Here is a 21,524-nt window from a genome sequence, read left to right as displayed (position 1 = left end):
ACATAGTGAAAATGGTGGGAACAGAACAGGCTCGACAAGACGAAGACGTGGGCATTGGATTCACCTCAATCGGAGTTGTCGTTGAAAAGTTGTGAGGAGTTGAAGTTTAGGGACTTCTCTGTAAAAAAATATTCACAGCCGGGTCCCTGAGTGGATAAGACAAAGGCGCAAAATTAGAAATACGCTTTCTGACTAAGAAAACGCATTCAGGGTTGAAACAGAGAGGAATACGCTTTAAATAAGAGAAAACATACTTTGAGCTGAAGTAGAGGGAAAATACGCTTTCTGAAATCGAAAACGTATGCATGGTTTTACGCCTCCACTTAATCCAGTCAGCAGAGGTGGGACCGGGCCTAGGGTCACTAACGTGCGGGGCCTATGGGGCCTGCTAGCCAGCTGGAAGGGAGGAGCCTGGGCGTTGTCTTCCTCCTCGCTCGCGCCCGCGAGGCAGAGGCACGGCCGGCGCCCGACGGCGACTGCGGCGAGCTCCGGCCACCTCTCGCGGCGCTCGACCTACCGGCGTGCTTAGGGGAGGGAGCCGCACCCGTCTGTGGGCAGAGCGGTTGCCCGAGAGCACGGGGAAGGGCAGAGAACGGGGCACGGCAGAGGAGGGCTTCGGGTGGAGATGGGCACGTGGCCAGAGTGGCTCTGGCGAGGGGGCGAGGGCACGGGGAGGATCGTGGTGGTCCAGACAGTTCTCTGGTGGTGACAGAAAGGAGGGGGAGGCTCGGCTTCGACCGAATTTAGTCGAGGCCGTGCGGCGGCCATGGCGGCCTACTGCGGCGAGGAGGGGCTCCCGGGCTCGGGAGACTAGCTAGGGAGGGGTCTGGGAGTGAGGTGAGGCCGATGGTGAGGTCGGGGCACCTCGGGGTGGGCTTATATAGCCGGGTCGAGGCGGTTCGAGCTCGATGCCGCCGCGGACACGTGTCCGGTGCCACGGACGCTTGTGCACGCGCATGAGCTCGAAGGTAGGCGACGAAGGAGGGAATGGACGGGAGTCTCACGGGGCGGAGGCGGCCAAACGACGCGGTCACCACTATGACCGGCAAGGAGGGGACGCGAGAGGCTGCAGAGAGCTGTCTAGTGATAAGTCCTTGCATCACTGAGGCTTGGGGAAGCGATAGATCAAGAAGAGGTGCACTGGATCGATGGGATTTTTCCTCTGAAGTTTGGTGATCAACAGAGACTTGATTGGGTCAAATGGGGTTGTCTAGGATTGTTAGGATAGGAAGGACTACGGTCCTGGAAAGTTTGGAGGGATTTGGACCACTAATTAATATAGTTGCTTTACAACTAAGTAATCTGGTCCAGAATGAAGATCATGATGATGCTCTCAAATGGAGAAGCCACTTGAGCTGAAGTTTGGCATGGCAGGGTTATTTGGCCATATGAAGATGCTGCAAAAGGTTTCATACCAATTAGATAAACCAAAATGGTACTTCCTTCACAAACATTTCCACTAACCAGAAACTTGCAGAAATTCTAGAGCGAAAATGGCTAGATGAAATATGCCCAAATGGGTGGAGATGGGTTATATGAACAAGAGAAGGCCTAGGAAAATATACAACCATAATGGAGCAAGATAAAATATACTTGCTTCACTAACTGAAAATTTGGGAAGAAACAAAGATTTGAAGCTATGCTCACATGGAGGCATTACATGAGCTCAAATCTTGTGGAGAGCTTTTATTTGATGATATGAAAGACCATGCAAAAAATTAAACTCAATTGGATTAACCTAGCTAGTACTTCCTTCACAACCAATTCCCTCAGATAGGAACTTTGAAAAATTGCTCAGGAATATTTACTAGGCAAATTAAGTCGAAATGTGTCAGGAGACACTTATTTGGACATGAAAAGGTGTCCAAGAAGTTTGGGGTCAATTGGGCAAAGGTAGATGGCACTTGCTTCACAATCTGCCATCCAGGACAGAATAGGAAATGAATTCATTGAGCATGATGGAAACATGGCCAATGAAATATTTTGCCATATTTGAGGAAGAGATGACCCAAACAATTTATAAGAATTATTTGGGATTTTTAGGAGTGACGGAAATATAGGTTGCTTCACAACCTGGGGCAATTAGGGTTATTCCTTTAATAGAAAAGGAATATTCCCAATAAAAAGAATATTGGGATTTGGGCTAGGATGAAAATGGGAAGGTCTAGGGAAGGATTTGAGCTTGACAAGCTACCCTGGAAGCAAAGAAGAGGTCACGGAGAAAGAAAACTCAAGCAAAAATCTCAGAAAAACAAATGAAAAAGAAAGGGCCAAAAATCAGGCTGTGACACAAACCTCGCGAATGGCACCCGCCGCCTCTAACTTGCGGGTTTCTTGGACGATGAAGGCCTGCTTCTCCGTGGATTGTCGTCTCGCCCGCTGCTTCAGAGGGCGTACATTGGGGCACACCCTCAAGTGATGCTGAATCTCCTCTCTCGGGACCCCCACTAGCTGCTTGGGCTCCCACGTGAATATCTCCTTGTTTGCGCACAAGAACTTCACCAACGCTTCCTCTTGGCTTGGGTCGAGGTCGGCACCTATGGTAAAGGTGGCTCCCGAGGACCCGTCCTCATCGACCGGCACTTGTTTGGTTTCTGCCTTGTCTTGGGTGAACAGTTGTTTCTTCTTGGTTGGTGCGGCTTCCTTGGCCTCGGAGGAGCCCGCGCCGGCAGGCTGTGCCACCGCGGCGGTCTTGAGGGCAAGATTGAGCAGCGCCAGGGCCTCCTTGGCGTCCCCCTTGATGGTGAGGACACCCTTGCTCCTCGGCATGTTCATGAGGTTGTAGGCCGGATGGGTCGCTGCCATGAACTGGGCCAGAGCTGGGTACCCGAGGATGGCGTTGTAAGGGAGGCCGATGCAGGCGATGTCGAAGTCGACCAGCTCAGTGCGGTAGTTGTCGCGCGTGCTGAAGGTGGCAGGGAGGCGGATCTGCCCCATGGAGTGGGCGGTGCCTCCGCCAACTCCTGAGAAAGGCTTGCTGAGGCTGAGCCGCCCGAGCGGTACGTAAAGAAGGCTGAAGGCCTCCACGGAGAGCACGTTGAGGCCGTCGCCGCCGTCGATGAGGGTCTTGCTGATGGCCACGTTGAAAATGGTGGGCGTGCAAAGCATCGGGAGCATACCCGAGCATACCCGAACGGGGTGGTCTTTTGAGTCGAAGTTGACGTCGGCCTCGGGCGCAGCCCAGCCCGGCGGAGCCCCCGAGCGCTTGGAAGCGGTGTCGATCTTGCGAAGGAATGGCTTGACATGGTGATCTGAAGGCGGTGCTTGAGAGCCGCCTAATAGGGTGGCGACCGCGTGGTGCGCCTGTGCCGTGTAGCACGCAGTGAAGAGGCCGCGCAGCTCCTCCCAAGATGCCACCGTGGATCCGGGGAGGTTGAGCAGCCAGGCGCGCGGTGCGCTAGTGAGGGCCATGGGAAGCCAGTTTGCCATGACCTTGTGGTCGCCCCCGGCCTCGAGGACGGCCTCCTCGTATGCCAGCAGGAAAGCTGACCGGTCCGCCGCGTCGTCGTAGCGTGGCGGCATCTCCGGCTTGAACTTGGGCGGCCACTGCACCTGCCGGAAGGCGGGGGCCAGGGCTCGGAGCCCCCTGGCCCCGTCATCAGCGTCAGCCGTCGGAGCCGGGAGCGAGACACCTGCCATGAGGGCGGAGCGCGGTGGTGGCGGAGCACCGATCGACGGAAGAAAAGCTACGGCACACCCCTACCTGCCACGCCAAATGTCGGATCTCGGGTTCCAGCAAAACCCTCAAGGTTCAAACACTGGGGTGAGCACAAAGATCTCCCCCTACCGATCCGTGTCCTAGCTTTGCTAAGATCTCAAGGACTAACTCGACGAACTCGCAACACAAGGGACACAATATTTATACTGGCTCGGGCCACCGTTGTGGTGTAATACCCTACTCTAGTGTGGTGGTGGTGGATTGCCTCTTGGGCTGAGGGTGAATAGTACAAGGGGAAGAACAGCATCCTGAGGCGAGGTGTTCTTGTGCTTGGTGGACTTGTGTGGGTGAGGATTACTCAAGATGAGATGAGATGCCTCCGAATGAGTCCTCCCCTACGGTGGTGGCTAGTCCTATTTATATAGGCCCTGGTCCTCTCCCCAAATATTGAGCGGGAAGGGAGCCAACAATGGCCAATTTGAAAGGGGACAGCTAGTACAGCATATCCTGACAAAAGTGGTATTCGCCTGCAAAAGGCTCTTGTGGTGACGCCGCCTTGTGCTCCATGGTGACCTCTGTCTTGCCGTCCCGCTGGTCTTGGTCTCGTTGCACCGATACGGAAACCTTCGCTTGACGCCTCGCTACTCCGCGCCTACGCTTGCCTCCTTAGCACAAAAGAGGAAACAAGGACACTGTGCGCGCTGGCGCCCGCCTGGTCTCGGTCGCCATGGCTCATGTCATGAGAACCTCGCGAGGTTTGTCTTGCCTTGAACTCTCCGCCCCTCGCGAGCCCGCCTGGTGAGGGCGCTCCCGAGGAGGTCTTGTGTCGTCTGCCTCGCGAGGCTTGGCCCCTCGCGAGGGTCTTGAGTGCTTGTTGGTGAAGATGGGTCCGATGGGCCCGCTCAAAGAGCCACGCCGTGGGCCGCAGGCAGGCAAGCTGGGGACCCTCGTTCCCAGAACGCCGACTATGAGTGCACAACCTCTTTGGTGGCGCCGAGTAGGCCTCGCGTCCGAGGAGTCGGTGAGGATGCTGCAGTTCCGGTGGAGCAGGTTAAGGCGACGTTGTGGGGATGGAGTAGCCGCGATAGACGAGGCGATCATCGGAGCAGCTCCTTTGTCAGGTGGTTGGTGCGACATATGCCAACGGGTGGCTTATCATTGTGGGTGCCAATAAGACGTCGCCGGTGCCTGGAAACGGGATGAGGCGAAGACATGCACGCCGGCGGATCTTACCCAGGTTCGGGGCTCTCCGAGGAGATAACACCCCTAGTCCTGCTCTGCGGGGTCTCCGCATGATCACTAGATCGGTAAAAGTAGCTACAATCGCTCCTAGAGCTGTTGGGTTCAAGGGAGAAGAAAGAACAAGGCTAGCTCTCACTTCTCTCTCTCTATGGTGTGTGTGCTATGCTTAGAAGCCAACCCTTTGCATGGGTGCTCCGGGGGGGTTTATATAGGCCTACCCCCCGGGGGTACAATCGTAATCCGGCTGGGCACTGGTCCCAGCCGCCAGTGTCTATGCTCGCCGGCTTCTCCGCCGGCCGTTGGGGCCCGCCGACTGGTGGGTCCCGCCGGCTGCCGGCCTCTTGGTCGACAGGCCGGCCCCACAGCCTTGGGTCTTGTCGGCGGCTGCTTACTGTTGCCTCGCCTCTGATGACGAGGGCTTTGTCGGGGTAAGCGTGGCTACAGTGGGCCACCTCGAGGACTCTCACTGTAGCCTTACCTCGTCTTGTCTCCTTAATGTGGCGCATGCTTCGAGGAAGGGGGTAGCCGACTTTTGCGGGCTGGCTACGCCCTTGGCCGACTGGGGGAGAGCCGGGCCGCCTTCGTGCCTCTCTCTGGCTAAAGGGGCCCGCCTCCCGTGGGCCGTACGGGAGTCTGTCGTGGGTGACGTCGAGGTTAGCATGGCTACAGTGCCGAGACGAACGGGGGATGGCCATCCCGTACGGCGTCTTGTGGCCATGCCTGCCTCGGGCTTCGGGGGTAGTGGGCCGCACTATGGCCACACCCCGTCTTGTCACCGTTATGTGGGTGTAGTCTTGGTGGTTGCGGTTTTGGCCGGCTTCTTGGAGTCGGCGTTCTTCATGGCTGGTTTCTGGGGAGTCGGCATCCTCTTTGGCCGGCTCTCTAGAGTCGGCCATCCCGTGGTTATCTCGGAGGGGAGGTTGCTGAGGCTGGGCCGCCTTCAGGGAGTCGGCTTCAATGGTAGCCGGCTAGGGAAGGCGGCCCAATGCTTAAAATGCTTGAAGGCCCAAAGGCCTGATAATTTTTTGGAAGAGCCAGGGGCAGTCGGTTAGGCTACCCGTGGCCATTTACTCCGACAGTAGTCCCTGAAGCTGATTGGGCTTCGAGGTTGGGTAGGAGTTAAGAAGCTCGATCAGCTTCCTATCTTGACAAGCCGGCAGCTGGGAGCCGGCTCTGGTTAGGTGTGCCACCTCGGTCGAAAAATTCCGGAGTCGGAGAGCGGGAGTTTGCCAATGCGTGCCCCGGGCCGCGGGCCGGTCGCTGGCCGCCTGCGGACCACGTGGCCAAAAAGCCTGCCAGCCCACGCGCGCGACGGGACGACGCCGCAGGGCGGGGGCCCGCCACGTCCGCGCCCGGGCCCAGGCGTGGATTCTCTGCATCCCGAAACCGCCCGCACATCTCATTGCGGCAGTTTCGGCTCGCCTTTAGGGCGCAATTATCGCGAGGCGTGGTGGGAGTGGGTGCAGTTAATCCCACGTCTCCCCCCACGTCCGGCCTCTCCGGCTTCACCTTGCGAGGCTATAAGTAGGGGGAGGGGGGAGAGCGGCAGGCTCTCGCACGCACCTCCTTTCTCCGTCATCTTCTTCCCTTCTACCATTTCTTGCGACAGCGCCTCGCCGCCACGCTCTTCCTCCGTACGTTCCTCCGCCGCCGCGCTCATTTTCACCATGCCTCCCGCCACGGAGCAGCATGGCGGGGATTGGGACGGCTCCAACGTCCACGAGGATCATGTCAAGTTCCTCCGCCAGACGCGGCGGCTGCCCGGCGCGGTCAAGGTGGAGGTCCGCCTCGCGCCGGCAGTGGAAATTACGCCGGAGCCGCGGGAGGGCGAGCGGGTGGTGTTCCGCTCGCATTTCTTGCGCGGCATCGGCCTGCCGGTGAGCGCCTTCTTCCGCACCTGGCTTGATTTTTATCAGCTCTAGCCGCACCACGTCATCCCGAACGCGGTGGTGCTGCTGTCGGCCTTCGTCACCATGTGCGAGGGCTACCTCGGCGTCCTCCCTACCCTTGAGCTGTGGGGGGAGCTCTTCCAGTCCAAGCTGGGCACGCGCATGCAGGGCGTGCCGGCTCAGACTGGCGCCTTCATCGCGTCGCGGAGGTCGGTCGCCGACAACCCCTTCCCCGTCATCACGCTGATCCAGTCGGTGAAGAAGTGGCAGAAGTCGTACTTTTACGTCAGGAACATCGCCCCACGCGGCGACTAAGTCAACCTGCCGGCTTACGTAGCCGGCCCACCGGCGGGCAGGCAGCCTCAATGGTACCGGGCCGTGACGCTGACGCCGGCTGGAAACGCTGCCATCGCCCGACTGCGGGTGATGGTGCAGTCGGAGGGCCTGACGGGGCCCGACCTTCTGGCGGCCTTCGTCACGCGCCGGGTTCTTCCACTTCAGAGCCGTCCTCATCTGATCTGTCGGATGAGCGGCCAGCTCGATCCGAGCCGGAAGTGTACCAAGGAGATGCCGCAGGAGGAGGTGGCCTTTATGGTGAACTACCTCGCGAACTGCAAACTCTCCGTGGATTGGCAGTTCGGCAAGGAGCCATATAGCCGAGCCAACCCGCCGCCTATGGTATGTTCTCCTTGTCTCTTCTTTTTCTCTCAGCCTTGTTGCCGAGTTCCTCTTGGCCGACTCTGACTTAGTCGGCTTGTTCTTCGACAGAGCCCTCTTCTTCGGCCGGCCGGCGGGTCAGACACGGAGCGTCGATTCGTCCCCGACCGGACGGAACACGATCTGGAGGACCCTGACTTGGGGGCGGCCGCTATGGATGACAACACCGAGGCGGCTGGTGGCCAAGGTGGCGGCGAAGCAGGCGGCTCCGGGCATGGAGTCTCCTTCGACGACTGGCCGGACGACGACGAGGCCGAAGTCGTCCCGCGTCGCCAGCCGGCATCTAGCCGCGGCGCGGGTTCCTCCGCTGCACCGCCTACTCGAGGTGGCAGGCAGAAGCGTCGAGCCGCACAGGGCTTGTTCGGCAGTCGGTCGAAGAAGCCCAGAGGCGGGGCGGTGGCAACCGGGCGGGAGGAGGCGGCTGCGAAGGCGGCTCGCTTCCGCAAGGTGGTGAAGCAACCGCAGACCGTGTTGGCCTAAGTTCGAATTTTTGTGTACTCTCTTCTCTTTTTTCTTTTCTGTGGTGGTTCCTGAACCCTTGTCTTTTTCTCCAAACGATCAGGGCTCCGTTGTCGCTTGATCGGGCGGCTGCCAGCTCCGTCGTGGAGTCGCCGAGGGGGTCTGGGAGCTCCACTCGTCGCGTGGACCCCCGTGCCGACCTTCAGGCGGCGACGAAGCGGAACGCGCGGGAGGCGCGGGAGGAGCGGGAGGCGCGGGAGGCGCGGGAGGTGCAGGAGGAGGAAGCGCGGAAGGCGGCCGCCGCCCAGGCGGCGCAGGAGGAGGCGGCGAAGGCGCGCGCCGACGCCGCGGCTAGGGCCCAGGCGGAGGCTGCAGCTGCTGCAGCGGCGGGGGAGGTCTTGGTGGTCACCCCGCTGCGCGCCGTAGCGCCTGGGGGGACATGGAGCCCTTGCCAGAAGGGACCAGCGGCGGCCAGCCAGGACTGGAGAGGGACGACGACGTCATCATCTTGGAGAGGGTGCCGGTGCCGACCCCGCCGACTAGGGCAGCCCAAGGCGGCCAGCCTGAACCGCCGCCTGCGCAGTCGGCGGGGGGTGAGCCGTCCGCGAGGACTGAGGAGGCGGTCCGGATGCCGCCGAGCCGGCGCGCGGGGAAGGCTGCGTCGGAGCTGCAGAAGGCCGCGTCGGAGCCGCAGCCGGCCGCGGGCTCCAGCTCGTCGGCCCAGGATGCGGAGGCGGCCAGCGCTACCTCGGGGTGGACGCCGGGCGGAGGGACGGCCGTGATGAACGTGGCCGCGCAGGACGTCCGGACCCGGCTCCAGGCCCAGGCTACGGCGCTGAGGCAGTACACCGACGAGTTCCTCGCGACGCGGGTGGCCATCCGGGTTAGGCTTCTTATCTTGCTTCTTCTTGATCTTGATTTCTTCTTGATCTAGATTTCTTCCATGGGGGCGCGTCAGCGCACCCACTGGGTGTAGTCACCGAGTTCCGAGTCGGCTGCAGAGCAGGCGGCTTGGAACTTCATAGAGGATTTGTCTTTGCTATTCTTGTTCTTACTTTGATCTTCTGTCTATCTTGCAGGACTACCACAACCTTCTTGCGGCCGCCTTGAACTCCCAGTCTCGGGAGCTGACCCAGAAGACCGCCGACCTTACTGAGAGCCGAGGTACGTGCTTTGTTCTCTATCTCATGTGGGGGCGCGTGAGCGCACCCACTGGGTGTAGTCCCCGAGATTCGGGCCGACTGCTGAGCAGTCGGGTCGGATCTTCCTTGACGACTCCCTCTTATTGTTCTTTCTTTGTCTACCGTCTCTGCAGCGGCCAATGCCAGTCTGAGGGCACAGCTGGGAGAGTCTCAGACTGCCCTCCGTGCCAAGGATGCCGAGCTCGCCGCCTTGGTGCAGGAACGCGACCACCTGGCCAAGAAGTTGGCCGACCAGGAGGAAAGCCACAAGGCGGCTCTGAAGGCGGTGCAGGACCGCGAAGCCGCCCTCCAGGCCAAGTACGAGACGGAGGCGGCTGGCTGGGCTGAGGCCAGGCAAACTCTGATCTCTGGCTATGGTCAGATCGAAGATCTGGTTGACGGTAAGCCGCCTACCTCTTCGTCCTTTCTTGCCATCTGCCACTTTTGGCTTGTTTTCTGACTCGGTGCTCTTTTCTTCTTTTCTTCTTCTTTCTTGCGCAGGATATTTTCCTGGCTATTCTACCGCTGCCAACCAGACCATCGAGGCCCGCTGCCAGGCACGGAGGCAGGCTGGCTTCGAGATTTCGCCACCCGCCGGCCGTTCGCTGGAGGAGCAGCTCTTGGCGATCCAGGCGCGCATCCAGCCGGCGCACCGACTGCTTCGCCGGCTTCAGCGTGCCGGGGCGCAAGTCTTGGCCGCCCTCTGGCCCGGCGAAGTGATTCCTCGCACCCCCAGTTGGACTGCCGACTGGCTAGAGGTGGCAGTCGGCCGGTTTGAAGCTTGGAAGGCCTCGTCGGCTCGCTCCGGTGCCAGGCGGGCGCTGGAGTTCGTCAAGGCCAGGTATCCCGGCCTGAGCCTGGATCAGCTGGCTACTTGGCGGCAGCAAGCCAACAGGGAGCTGGAGCCGGCGCGGCCGGCTATCCTCCGGCGGGCTTCAGCGATCGCCGACTACACCGACACTAGCGTCTTCGCCCCCGAGGTAGACGACAACGGTGTCGCCCAGCCGGAGGAGTGGTTCGGGTTGAACCCATCGGATGGTGAAGACTCGGCGGAGGAGATTGACTCCAGCGACGAGGGTGAAGAGGAGGAGGAGGAAGGTGAAGACGCCGAGCCGGCTGGTGGAGCAGCCGACCAGCCTCAACTTGACTGCGCCTCCAGCACCACGTCACGTGCGAGTGCGTCGCCTGCCCTGGTGGCGGCCAAGCTGAGACCCGCTAGGCGGCCACACCTTCAGCCGGACAGGCCGCCTTCACCGACCAGCTCGGCCTCCGCACCGTGCCTTAGTCTAGTCCGCCGTCTTTTGTTTTTCTGTCTTTGCTTTTGGAACCAAACTTCCGTTAAGTCTGCACAATTCTACCCACTAGGGGTGTATTCGAACCATGTTGATGGCCAGCCTGTTGGGGGCTTTTATATGTATATATAACTTATGCATGCATTTGGCTTTTCCTCGTACTTTGCTTTTTATCCTTCCGCTGTTTCCTTTGCCGTCCTCCCTTGGTTGCCGCCTTCCCAGTCCAACAGTTGCTCTGCAATCTGTTGCTGGAGAAGTGCTTGGCCGATTGGGAGGGCGAGTACTCTAGCTTTGTTGGATTGGAGCTAAGTATTTAGGAAGCCGGCCAGCCAGCTGTTCTAACAGCCGGCGGGCATGTTTGGAGGCCGTCTTGTAGCTATATAGATTCGTTAGTCCTTAGCCGTTTTTCGTGTGGGCATCCTTTCTGCCTTACCTCTTGTTAGTCGGACAGTCGGTTCTTCGAGCTGCGACTTTCAACAAGAGAGGACTTGGGAGCCGGCACACTACTTTTCTGACTTCAGGTAGAACCTTTGATATAGCTCAAGGCGGCCAGTCCCCGGGCAGACTAGTCGAACTCGGTGCGAGACAAGAAATCAAATGTAATGATACATTCATGGATATGACACTCGTCATTCATAGATAAACCAAGGCAGTCCCCGAGTACTGCTCGGGGGGCCTGTTGGTTTGTACTTAATACAAAAAGGGGAGCATGATACATACTGCTTTCAACTGTAAAATCGTCTCAGGAGGTTTGCGTTCCATGGTCGCTCCGACTCCTTGCCGGAGTCGTCTCTCTTGCGTGCTCTTGGTTTTTGCGCGTCGATCAAGTAGTAGGAGTCGTTGCCGAGTGTCTTGCTGACGACGAAGGGGCCTTCTCAAGGGGCCGAGAGCTTGTGCTGGCCGGATGTTCGCTGGATCAGCCGAAGCACAAGGTCGCCCTCTTGGAAGGATCTTGGCTTGACCTTGCGGTTGTAGTAGCGGCGCAGTCCTTGCTGGTAGATGGCGGACCGGCTGAGTGCTAACAGCCGGCCTTCTTCCAGTAGGTCGACGCCGTCTTCTCTTGCTTCCTTGGCCTCCTCCTCCGTGTACATGGTGATCCGAGGCGAGTCGAACTCGATGTCTGTTGGGATGATAGCCTCGACACCGTACACGAGGAAAAATGGAGTAAAGCCGGTTGACTTGTTGGGTGTAGTGCGCAGACTCCAGAGTACAGCCGGCAGCTCCTCGAGCCAGCAGTCGGCCGATCGCTCCAGTGGTACAACCAGTCGGGGCTTGATGCCGGAGAGGATGAGTCCATTTGCTCGCTCGACCTGGCCGTTTGACTGCGGGTGGGCAACGGACGCTAAGTCCAGTCGAATGCCCCGCGTCGCGCAGAAACGAGCCAGTGCTCCTTTGGCGAAGTTCGTGCCGTTGTCGGTGATGATGCTGTGCGGCACGCCGTACCGAGTAGTGATGTCAGTGATGAATGTCACGGCAGTTGGCCCGTTCAGCTTCTTAATCGGCTTTGCTTCGATCCACCTTGTGAACTTGTCCACAGCGACCAGTAGATGTGTCAAGCCGCCGCGGGCTGTCTTGAAAGAGCCCACCATGTCCAGTCCCCAGACGGCAAAGGGCCAGGTGAGGGGAATGGTCTTGAGTGCAGAAGCCGGCAGGTGTTGCTTGGAACTAAAAACTTGGCATCCTCTGCAGCTCTTGACTATTTCTTTAGCATCCTCCAAGGCAGTCGGCCAGAAGAAACCATGGCGGAAAGCCTTGGCCACGAGTGATCTTGAGGCTGCGTGGTGGCCGCATTCGCCTTGGTGGATGTCTTTGAGGATTTCCACTCCTTTTTCTGGCTCGACACAACGCTGGAAGACTCCAGTGACGCTGCGCTTCACAAGCTCTCTGTTGATTATTGCGTATGTTGCGGCTCGTCGTTGCACTAGTCTTGCTGTGATCTCATCAGCCGGCAGCTCTCTGCTGACTAGGAACTTGAGGATGGGTTGGGCCCATGACAGAGCTGTGACTTCTTCTTCTGTTAATGTAGCCACCATGACTCGGGTGGGTGGGTTGGGTGGCGTGGAATTGGGGTCGGCCACCGCTTCTTGTGTCGTTGCAGTCCCCGGGCCGACTGCTGCAGTCCCCGGGCCGGGTTCTGAAGTCCCCGAACCGGGTGCGACTACGGCAGTCCCCGGGCCAGTGGTTGAAGTCCCCGTGCCGCCTGCGGGGTTTCTCCAGTCGGATCCGGCTGTATCTGGCGCGGGCGGTACGAAGATGGAGTCCGATTCTGGAGACGACTTGATGGACGACTTGAGGAGGCGGTGGAGGGAGACGCCAGTCGGTATGGCTTGTCGGGTGGAGCCGATCCGTGCTAGGGCATCTGCTTGGTCGTTGTCGGCCCTTGGCACGTGAAGGAACTCGCACCCTTCAAAGTAGCCGCTGATCTGCTAAGCGAGGAATCGATAGCTCGCCATGTTCGCGTCCTTGGCATCCCAGTCGCCAGACGACTGCTGGACCACCAAGTCTGAGTCGCCGTAGCACAGGATCCGGCGTATGCCGAGCTCTTTGGCTAGCCGGAGCCTATGTATGATCGCCTCGTACTCGGCCACGTTGTTGGAGGCGGCGAAGTGGATCTGTAGCGTGTACTTGAGCTTGTCGCCTTTGGGAGAAGTGAGGACGATGCCGGCTCCCAAGCCAGTGCGCATCTTGGACACGTCAAAGTGCATCCGCCAATGGGTAGAGTCCGGAGCCGGCGGCAGGTACTGGGTCTCGGCCCAGTCGACGAGGAAGTCGGCCAATGCTTGGGACTTGATGGCGGTGCGGGGTTGGTAGAAGATCGTGTAGGGCGCCAGCGCAATGGCCCATTTAGCCACCCGGCCGGAGCCATCTCGGCTGCCTATGATCTCGGCGAGCGGGGCGGTGCACACGACCGTGATGGGATGCTCTTGGAAGTAGGGCTTCAATTTCTTGGCAGCGAAGTACACCCCATAGCACATCTTCTGGTAGTGCGGGTAGTTTTGCTTTGAACTGGATAGCACTTCGCTGAGGTAGTACACCGGCCTCTGGACTAGCTGGGCTCGGCCTTCTTCCGGGTGCTGGACCACAACAACAGTGCTGACGACTCGGCTAGTCGTGGCGATGTAGAGGAGCATGGGCTCCTTCTCAGTCGGCGCTGCCAGGACGGGCGGAGTGGTCAGCATTTTCTTCAACTCATGGAAGGCTTGGTCGGCTTGGTCGTTCCACTCGAAGTGAGTGGACTTCTTCATGAGTCGGTACAGGGGGAGAGCTTTCTCTCCTAGTCGGCTGAAGATACGATTCAGGGAGGCTAAGCAGCCAGTGAACTTCTGCACATCTCGCAGTTTGGTGGGAATCTCCATCCTCTCGATGGCCTTGATCTTGATGGGGTTGCACTCGATGCCGCGTTCGGAGACCAGGAAGCCTAGCAGCTGGCCGGCTGGTACTCTGAACACGCACTTCTCGGGGTTGAGCTTGATTTGGAATCGGCGCAAGTTGGCAAATGTTTCTTTCAGGTCTTCCAGCAAGGTACCACGCTTCTCTGTCTTCACCACAATGTCGTCTACATAGACGTGGGCATTTCTGCCGAGTTGTTTCAAGAGGCATTTCTGCATGCAACGCTGAAATGTGGCACCGGCATTTCTCAAGCCGAATGTCATAGTCAGGTAGCAGAAAGCTCCAAAGGGTGTGATGAAGGCAGTCTTCAGGCGGTCAGCTGGGTCCAACTTGATCTGATGGTACCCTGAGTACGCATCCAAAAAACTTAACAGCTCACATCCGGCTGTGGAGTCTATCACTTGGTCAATCCGCGACAGAGCAAACGGATCCTTTGGGCAGGCCTTGTTCAGGCTGGTGTAGTCTATACACATACGCCACTTGTTATTCTTCTTCAGAACCAGAACTGGGTTGGCAAGCCACTCTGGAAAGAACACTTCCATGATAAAGCCAGCGGCAAGGAGCCGGGCTATCTCTTCTCCCACAATTCTTCGCTTCTCTTCTGACAGTCGGCGGAGGGGTTGCTTGACCGGCTTCGCGTCAGCCCGGACATGTAACTTGTGCTCGGCGAAATCCTTCGGGACACCCGGCATGTCCTTTGGGGACCATGCAAAGATGTCTCGATTCTCATGGAGGAATTCGATGAGCTCGCCTTCCTATTTACTGTCCAAGTTCGCTCCAATGACAGCGAACCTCTCCGGGTTCTCCGGGTCCAGAGGTATCTTCTTTGTCTCTTTGGCAGGCTGGAAGGAGCCCTGCGCATCACAATCTTTGGGGTTGGGGGACAAGGCCGACTGCTTGCCGGCCATGGCCACAACCCGTTCTAGCATCTTCTTCTCTTCTGCCACCACGAGGGACTCGGCCAGCCGGCTGCTGGCCATGGCACACTCGATGGACTTCTTGTAATCGCCGGCTACCGTGATGATCCCCTTCGAGCTCGGCATCTTCATCTTCAGGTAAGCGTAGTGGGGCACAGCCATGAACTTGGCCAGTGCAGGTCGGCCAAGCAGAGCATGATAGGGGCTCTCCAAATTCACTACCTCGAACCAGATTGCTTCTCGGCGAAAATGATCTTTGTCTCCGAAGAGAACATCCATTTTAATCTTGCCGATTGTTGAGCAAGATAGGCCGGGGACGATACCATGGAAGACGGTGCGGCTCAGCATGAGCTGCTTCCGCCATCTATCAGGACTCGGGAGAATCGGGCAGCTCGCCTCTCCGTCGCGAGGGTGACATCCAAGACCATTGCATAGGAGCCAGGAGAGGGCATCACCTCTGGGTGGTCGGCCTGGCTCCAGCTGATTGGCTTCTCTGACCAATGCATGAACTTGGGGGCGCTGGTGGCGACTGCATTGACTTCTTGGTGCTGTCGGCGCCGACTGCGCTTGTCGTCGGCTTGACTGGTGAAGACGACGTAGGCGGCGTGTTCTTCGGGGAATTCGTCCTGGATGGCGCCAACTGCCGGCCGAGCCGCCGGCTGCTAGGGGGCTGGAGGCGGCGGACCGGGAGGCGGAGGCGGCAACATCCCTTTGCCCTTGGTGATGCTGGTGAGCCAATGGCATTTCCGGGTCGTGTGGTTGGACGGCTTCGCGCCGCTGTGGAATTTGCAGGCGGCATCAAGAGCCTGCTCGTAGGAGAAAGCGGGCTGCCAGGGCGGCCTGCCACCCTTCTTCTTGGGAGCGGGCCGTTCTTCGGGCTGCTCGTCTTCAACGGTGGCCACCTGCCGACTGGTGGAAGTCGGCATGGGGGCCTTGCTTGTGGTCGTTCTGGTAGGGGCGCCGATTAGGGTCACCAGCCGACGTTTTGGGAGCCGGAGTGATCACTTTCCCCGAGGCGTCCACTCGGAGCTCGGTCTTCATGGAGGAGTCGGCCGTGGCGTATTTGTCCGCGATCACCAGCAACTCGTCGAGAGTAGCCGACTCGTCGCAGAGGAGTCGGTGCTTGAGGAGGGTGCCCTCTCGGCACCCGGCGGTGAAGTACTCGATGGCCTGGACCTCATGCACCCCCTCACAGGAGTTGCGGAGCTCGGCCCACCGCGTGAGGTAGTCGCGGGTCGACTCGTTGGGCCCTTGGACACAGAGGGAGAGCTGGCGAGGCTTGGGAGGCCACTTGTAGGTGCTGGTGAAGTTGCGGACGAAGACTTCTGTGAAGTCCAGCCAACTGTTGATGTTGTATGGCTTGAGGCTGTGGAGCCATGTGCGCGCCGTGCCTTGGAGCATGAGGGGGACATACTTCACGGCGACGCGCCGATTGCCGTTGGCTATGCTGACGGCCGTGGAGTAGTCGATGAGCCAATCTTCCGGCTTCACAGAGCCGTTGTACTTGGGCGTGTCTCTGGGGAGCGAGAAACCTTTGGGGAAGGGGTCGTCGCGGATGCGGGGGCCAAAGCACGGCGGGGCGACATCGTCTTCTTCTTCTAACGCCAGGGATCGAGCAAGGCGGTCGATCCGGTGGCGGGCGTCGTTCTCGCCGACTCCTTCTCGGCGGCCGAGTCGGTCGCCAAGAGTCGGGTGCGTGATAGGCGGCGGGGTGAGACGTCTTTCTCTTCGAGGCGGGGGAGGAGGCAGATTCCCTTGGTGTTCCACCGCTCGAGGGCGGCCCTCCGCGTTGCGCTCGATGGTGATGCGAGTCCGGCTGCGGCTGGCAGCCAGCTCCTTGTCTTTCTTCTGGCGAGTGCCGCTCGCAGTCGGTGAGCGGGACGTCGCGGCGTGCTCCCGGCGCGGGGGATGGCTATCAGCACGGGTGCCGGCTTCGTGTCGTTCTGCAGCCGCGTCGATCAGCTGTTGGATCCGTCTCGTCATGTAGGGGAGCTCATCGGCTCCCAGCCCATTGAGCTCCTCTGCGGCCGCCTGAGCGGCTCGCAGATTCTCGAGCGGGGTGGCGTAGACGGGGCGATCCGCCCCCAGCATGCTAGGCGGCGGCGTACCGAAGGCGGCGTGGTCGACTTCGCGCTGGTGGGCCTCGGTGAGGCGTCTCATGGAGGCTATCTTCTGGCCTTCCGCGATGAGGGCAAGGTGGCGTGCCTCCAGGGTCTCGGCGTCGGCTTCGGCCGGTATGGGGACGGAGAGGTCGTGCATCGCCGCTTGCAGGGCGTCGCGGGCGTTCTCGCCCGAGTTGGCGACGTGGCTGATAACCAGCAATTCGGTGACAGCGCTGCTGCCGCTGTCAGCTCGAGGGAGAGGGTCATCAAAGACCAGCACGTCGGAGGGGTAGTCCGTGCCTGCGTCGGACGCAGGCTCGTCCGAGATGCGAGTCTCGCCGAGCAGATCAGCGAGGCAGCTCGCCGCGCAGGCGTCGTCGACGCCTTGTAGCGCGTCGGGGCAAGCGCCGTCGGGCGCAGCAGGCTGGCTGCGCTCGCGGGGGAGGAAGAGAGTTCCCGTCCAGAACAGGTCTCCGGACGACGGTGCACCTGGCACCACGGTGGGAGCCAAATGTCGGGTGGTTGGTGCGACATATGCCAACGGGTGGCTTATCATTGTGGGTGCCAATAAGACGTCGCCGGTGCCTGGAAACGGGATGAGGCGAAGACATGCACGCCGGCGGATCTTACCCAGGTTCAGGGCTCTCCGAGGAGATAACACCCCTAGTCCTGCTCTGCGGGGTCTCCGCATGATCACTAGATCGGTAAAAGTAGCTACAATCGCTCCTGGAGCTGTTGGGTTCAAGGCAGAAGAAAGAACAAGGCTAGCTCTCACTTCTCTCTCTCTATGGTGTGTGTGCTATGCTTAGAAGCCAACCCTTTGCATGGGTGCTCCGGGGGGTTTATATAGGCCTACCCCCGGGGGTACAATCGTAATCCGGCTGGGCACTGGTCCCAGCCGTTAGTGTCTATGCTCGCCGGCTTCTCCGCCGGCCGTTGGGGCCCGCCGACTGGTGGGTCCCGCCGGCTGCCGGCCTCTAGGTCGACAGGCCGGCCCCACCGCCTTGGGTCTTGTCGGCGGCTACTTACTATTGCCTCGCCTCTGATGACGAGGGCTTTGTCAGGGTAAGCGTGGCTAAAGTGGGCCGCCTCGAGGACTCTCACTGTAGCCTTACCTCGTCTTGTCTCCTTAATGTGGCGCATGCTTCGAGGAAGGGGGTAGCCAACATTTGCGGGCTGGCTACGCCCTTGGCCGGCTGGGGGAGAGCCGGGCCACCTTCGTGCCTCTCTCTGGCTAAAGGGGCCCGCCTCCCGTGGGCCGTACTGGAGTCTGTCGTGGGTGACGTCGAGGTTAGCATGGCCACAGTGCCGAGCCGAACGGGGGATGGCCATCCCGTACGGCGTCCTGTGGCCATGCCTGCCTCGGGCTTCGGGGGTAGTGGGCCGCACTGTGGCCACACCCCGTCTTGTCACCGTTATGTGGGTGTAGTCTTGGTGGTTGCGGTTTTGGCCGGCTTCTTGGAGTCGGCGTTCTTCATGGCCGGCTTCTGGGGAGTCGGCATCCTCTTTGGCCGGCTCCTTGGAGTCGGCCATCCCGTGGTTATCTTGGAGGTGAGGTTGCTGAGGCTGGGCCGCCTTCAGGGAGTCGGCTTCAATGGTAGCCGGCTAGGGAAGGCGGCCCAATGCTTAAAATGCTTGAAGGCCCAAAGGCCTGATAATTTTTTGGAAGAGCCAGGGGCAGTCGGTTAGGCTACCCGTGGCCATTTACTCCGACATCCTTGGAGATGGAGGACGAGGCGGCTGAACCGACGGGACGACAGATCCTCATCCGGGGAGGTGGATGAGGGACGTCGAGCTGTTCCGGTGGACGACGTCGTCGGAGAAGAGGCTCCGGCTAGGCAGCGGTGAGGTGGCGGACGGAAGAGGGTGGGGTTTCGCGGCTAGAGCGCAGAGGTTATGGCGGCCAGATTTCGAATGGCGACAAGGAGGCGATGGGAGGGGGGAACCATGACTGATGGACGCGCTCGTCCAAAATGTAGGGTGTGTTACAAAAGTAACCCCACCGATTTGAAGTAGAGGCCCTTTCGGCTCAGGGTTAGAAGGGGGATTTCACATGTTAGGATTTGGTAGCTGGAGGGAGTTTTCGCGCACATTGTAAGTTCGGGATAGCAAGGCGCGGGTTGTGAAGGCGACAGTTTTGGGAGCACAATACCTGAATTTTCGGGATATAACAATTCGCGGGTTGAATTTTGGGGACAAGCCTAACGTGTAATATTGTAATTGTACGTACCAAATCAATTCACACTTCCCTCGACGAAAAAAATACGAAAAAATAAAAAACTATTCACACCACACAAAGAGAGAGTCTTGTCCCGTTTTACTATACAAATGCTATTCAAAGCTACTCCCTCCTTCCATCTATATAGGGCCTAATGCATTTTTCGAGGCTAACTTTGACCAAATACTAGAGCAAAAATATATGACATGCAACTTACATAAAGCACCCCGTTAAATTCGTGTGTGAAAGGAGCTTTCAATGGTATAATATTCACATTGTGCATGTCATGTAATATTAATCTTGTTAATAGACAAAGGCGGTCTTAAAAACCGCATTAGGCCCTATATAGATGGAAGGAGGGAGTATGAATCCATGTTATGTCCAATTCAATTTTCTTGCTGGCTCTATAATGCATGTATGTAACGCCCCGAGACCGACGCTCCAGACGCCTTCCATGTTTTCGTGTGCGCCGTGTGTTATTTTTCTTTGTTGCATTCATCATTGCATCATCCGCATTGCATCGGCACTCGTTGCCGTCATGTTTTAAAAACTTGCACTCGTGCGTAGTTGCCGCTTCTTCCCCGTCTCTGTTGACCTTTCTCAAGACCGACCATTCGTTTGTTGCCCGACCGTTTGACCCTCTCTACACATACTCAAACCTCTCGCGCGCGTCCGAAACTTGCCCCCGAACCCGACCCGGACTATCGCTACCAATGGGTCCGGATCATCCCCTAACATCTATAAAATATCTCCATTTTCTTAATTGGACTTCCTAAACTATATTTTCTCAGCCATCCGATTTTAATCAGATGATCCAAATACACCTTTCTTTCCCTATATATAGACCCCTAATCTAAATATGGACAAACCCTAACTTCTAGGGAGATGTCCCATCCATCCTCCCAGCCGCGCCGCCACTCTACCAGATCCCCTCGGGATCCCCTTCTCCTCGTTTTCCTCCACCCACCAACAGGAGCCCCTTCTCCCCTTCTCCCCGAGCTCCTCCGCTGTTCCCTGCTCGAGCTCGTCGCCCACGCCTGCAGCTCCTCGCCGGAGCAGGCAACCGGACCGCAGCCCCAAGCCTCCCGTGCGCCTCCAACTCCCTGCCGGAACAGCACCACCAGGCCAGCCCAGCGCGCCCTTCTCCTTCCTTCGGTCTCCTCCTCCCCTCACATCTCTCCCTCTTTGTTTTGTTCGAACAGGAGACAGCGACGCTGCATGGAGCTTCTCCACCGCCGACTCCCTCCGTCTCTGGTTCCGTCCGGCTCCGCTGCTTCGCCACGGTGGACCTCGCCAGTAGGTCCCGTCGAGGAGCCCCTGCTCCTTTCCTCCCCTCCCGCTTGCCTTTCTCTGAGCTTCTCTGACCCCGCCGCGACGCCCTTTGCACGTAGACATCGCCACCTTGGATCTGCGCCAAGCTTCGCCGTCCCCGCACCCCTACCGTCTCGCCAGATCCGGCAGGCCCTCGTCGCCGCGCTGCGCCCCCTGCATCACGCTGCCGTTCCCCTGCTTCACCTGCTTGAGCCGCCGCTGCTCTGCCTCATCCTCGCCGGAGACCTCCAGCGCGCCCTCTGCCTTGCGCGTCCGCGCGCCTGGGACGCCACCCCTTTGCCCGTTGACCGAGAGCACGGTCATCTCGAGCCGATCCCCTGCCGCTCATCTTCGTTGACCGTTCCACCCCGGCGCCTGGCCCAGCGGCCACCGGCTCCAGCCAGCCTATCCATCGACTGGGCTTGGCCCATGGGTGAGCTCCCCACAGCTCCTCTCTGTTGGCCCATCAGTGCAGTTAGATTCGGCCCAGTTCTTGGTTTTTTTTCCACCGATGATTTTAGTAATTATCCAGTGAATTACAGTTTTACAGTAAAACCCTTGCACTTCATGCATTTAATAACTCCACAACCGTGCATCGGATTAAAACAAACTAAATATGTAAAATGCTTAGAATTTTGTGTAGTTTAATAATATGCCACTTTCACCCATGTTAAAAATGTTTAAAATGTTGTTTGATTAAATTTGCTCGAATAATATGTTAAAATGATTTATTTCATAACTAAATAACCGTAGCTTGGATTATAATAAACTTTATATGTAAATGGGGTAGAAAAATGCATAGATTAACTTGGTGCACTTTATTTTGCTGTTTAACAACATTAAAATTGTGTTTATGGCAGAACAGTACCAAATCTAAATTATGGACATGAGGATTTTCCGAAATTGTTGTTTGTTGTCCCGGCCTCATTTAAATTGCCTAAATTAGTTAGTTTACTTATGCTTCACCTCTTGCCACGTTAATCAACATTTAATATTGTTGGGTACATAACCGAGAGAACTAGACAATTGATGTGGTGTTTCGTCAATATGCAACTCGTTGCATATTGAGCTCCACTTAATTTGTAGTGTTGATTGTTGCACTTTGCAATGCCATGCCTCATTAAACCGGACAAGCATCATACTTGATT

General features: G+C 58.3%; 1 protein-coding gene across 1 annotated transcript; it reads left to right on the top strand.

The window, feature by feature from the left end:
• Positions 1-378: 378 nt before the first annotated feature.
• Positions 379-20,819, top strand: LOC123157631 (formin-like protein 6). The gene is made up of 3 exons (XM_044575892.1): positions 379-546; positions 19,947-20,361; positions 20,457-20,819. Exons 1-3 carry the CDS (start codon positions 379-381, stop codon positions 20,732-20,734), a joined length of 861 nt encoding a protein of 286 aa, XP_044431827.1. The 3' UTR covers positions 20,735-20,819.
• The last annotated feature ends 705 nt before the right edge of the window (positions 20,820-21,524 follow it).

The sequence above is a fragment of the Triticum aestivum genome, chromosome 1D (assembly GCF_018294505.1).
Source record: "Triticum aestivum cultivar Chinese Spring chromosome 1D, IWGSC CS RefSeq v2.1, whole genome shotgun sequence".
In the NCBI taxonomy this organism is placed as follows: Eukaryota; Viridiplantae; Streptophyta; class Magnoliopsida; order Poales; family Poaceae; genus Triticum; species Triticum aestivum.
The sequence above is the reverse complement of the archived record's forward strand: the minus strand, read 5'-3'. Positions and strand labels throughout refer to the sequence as shown.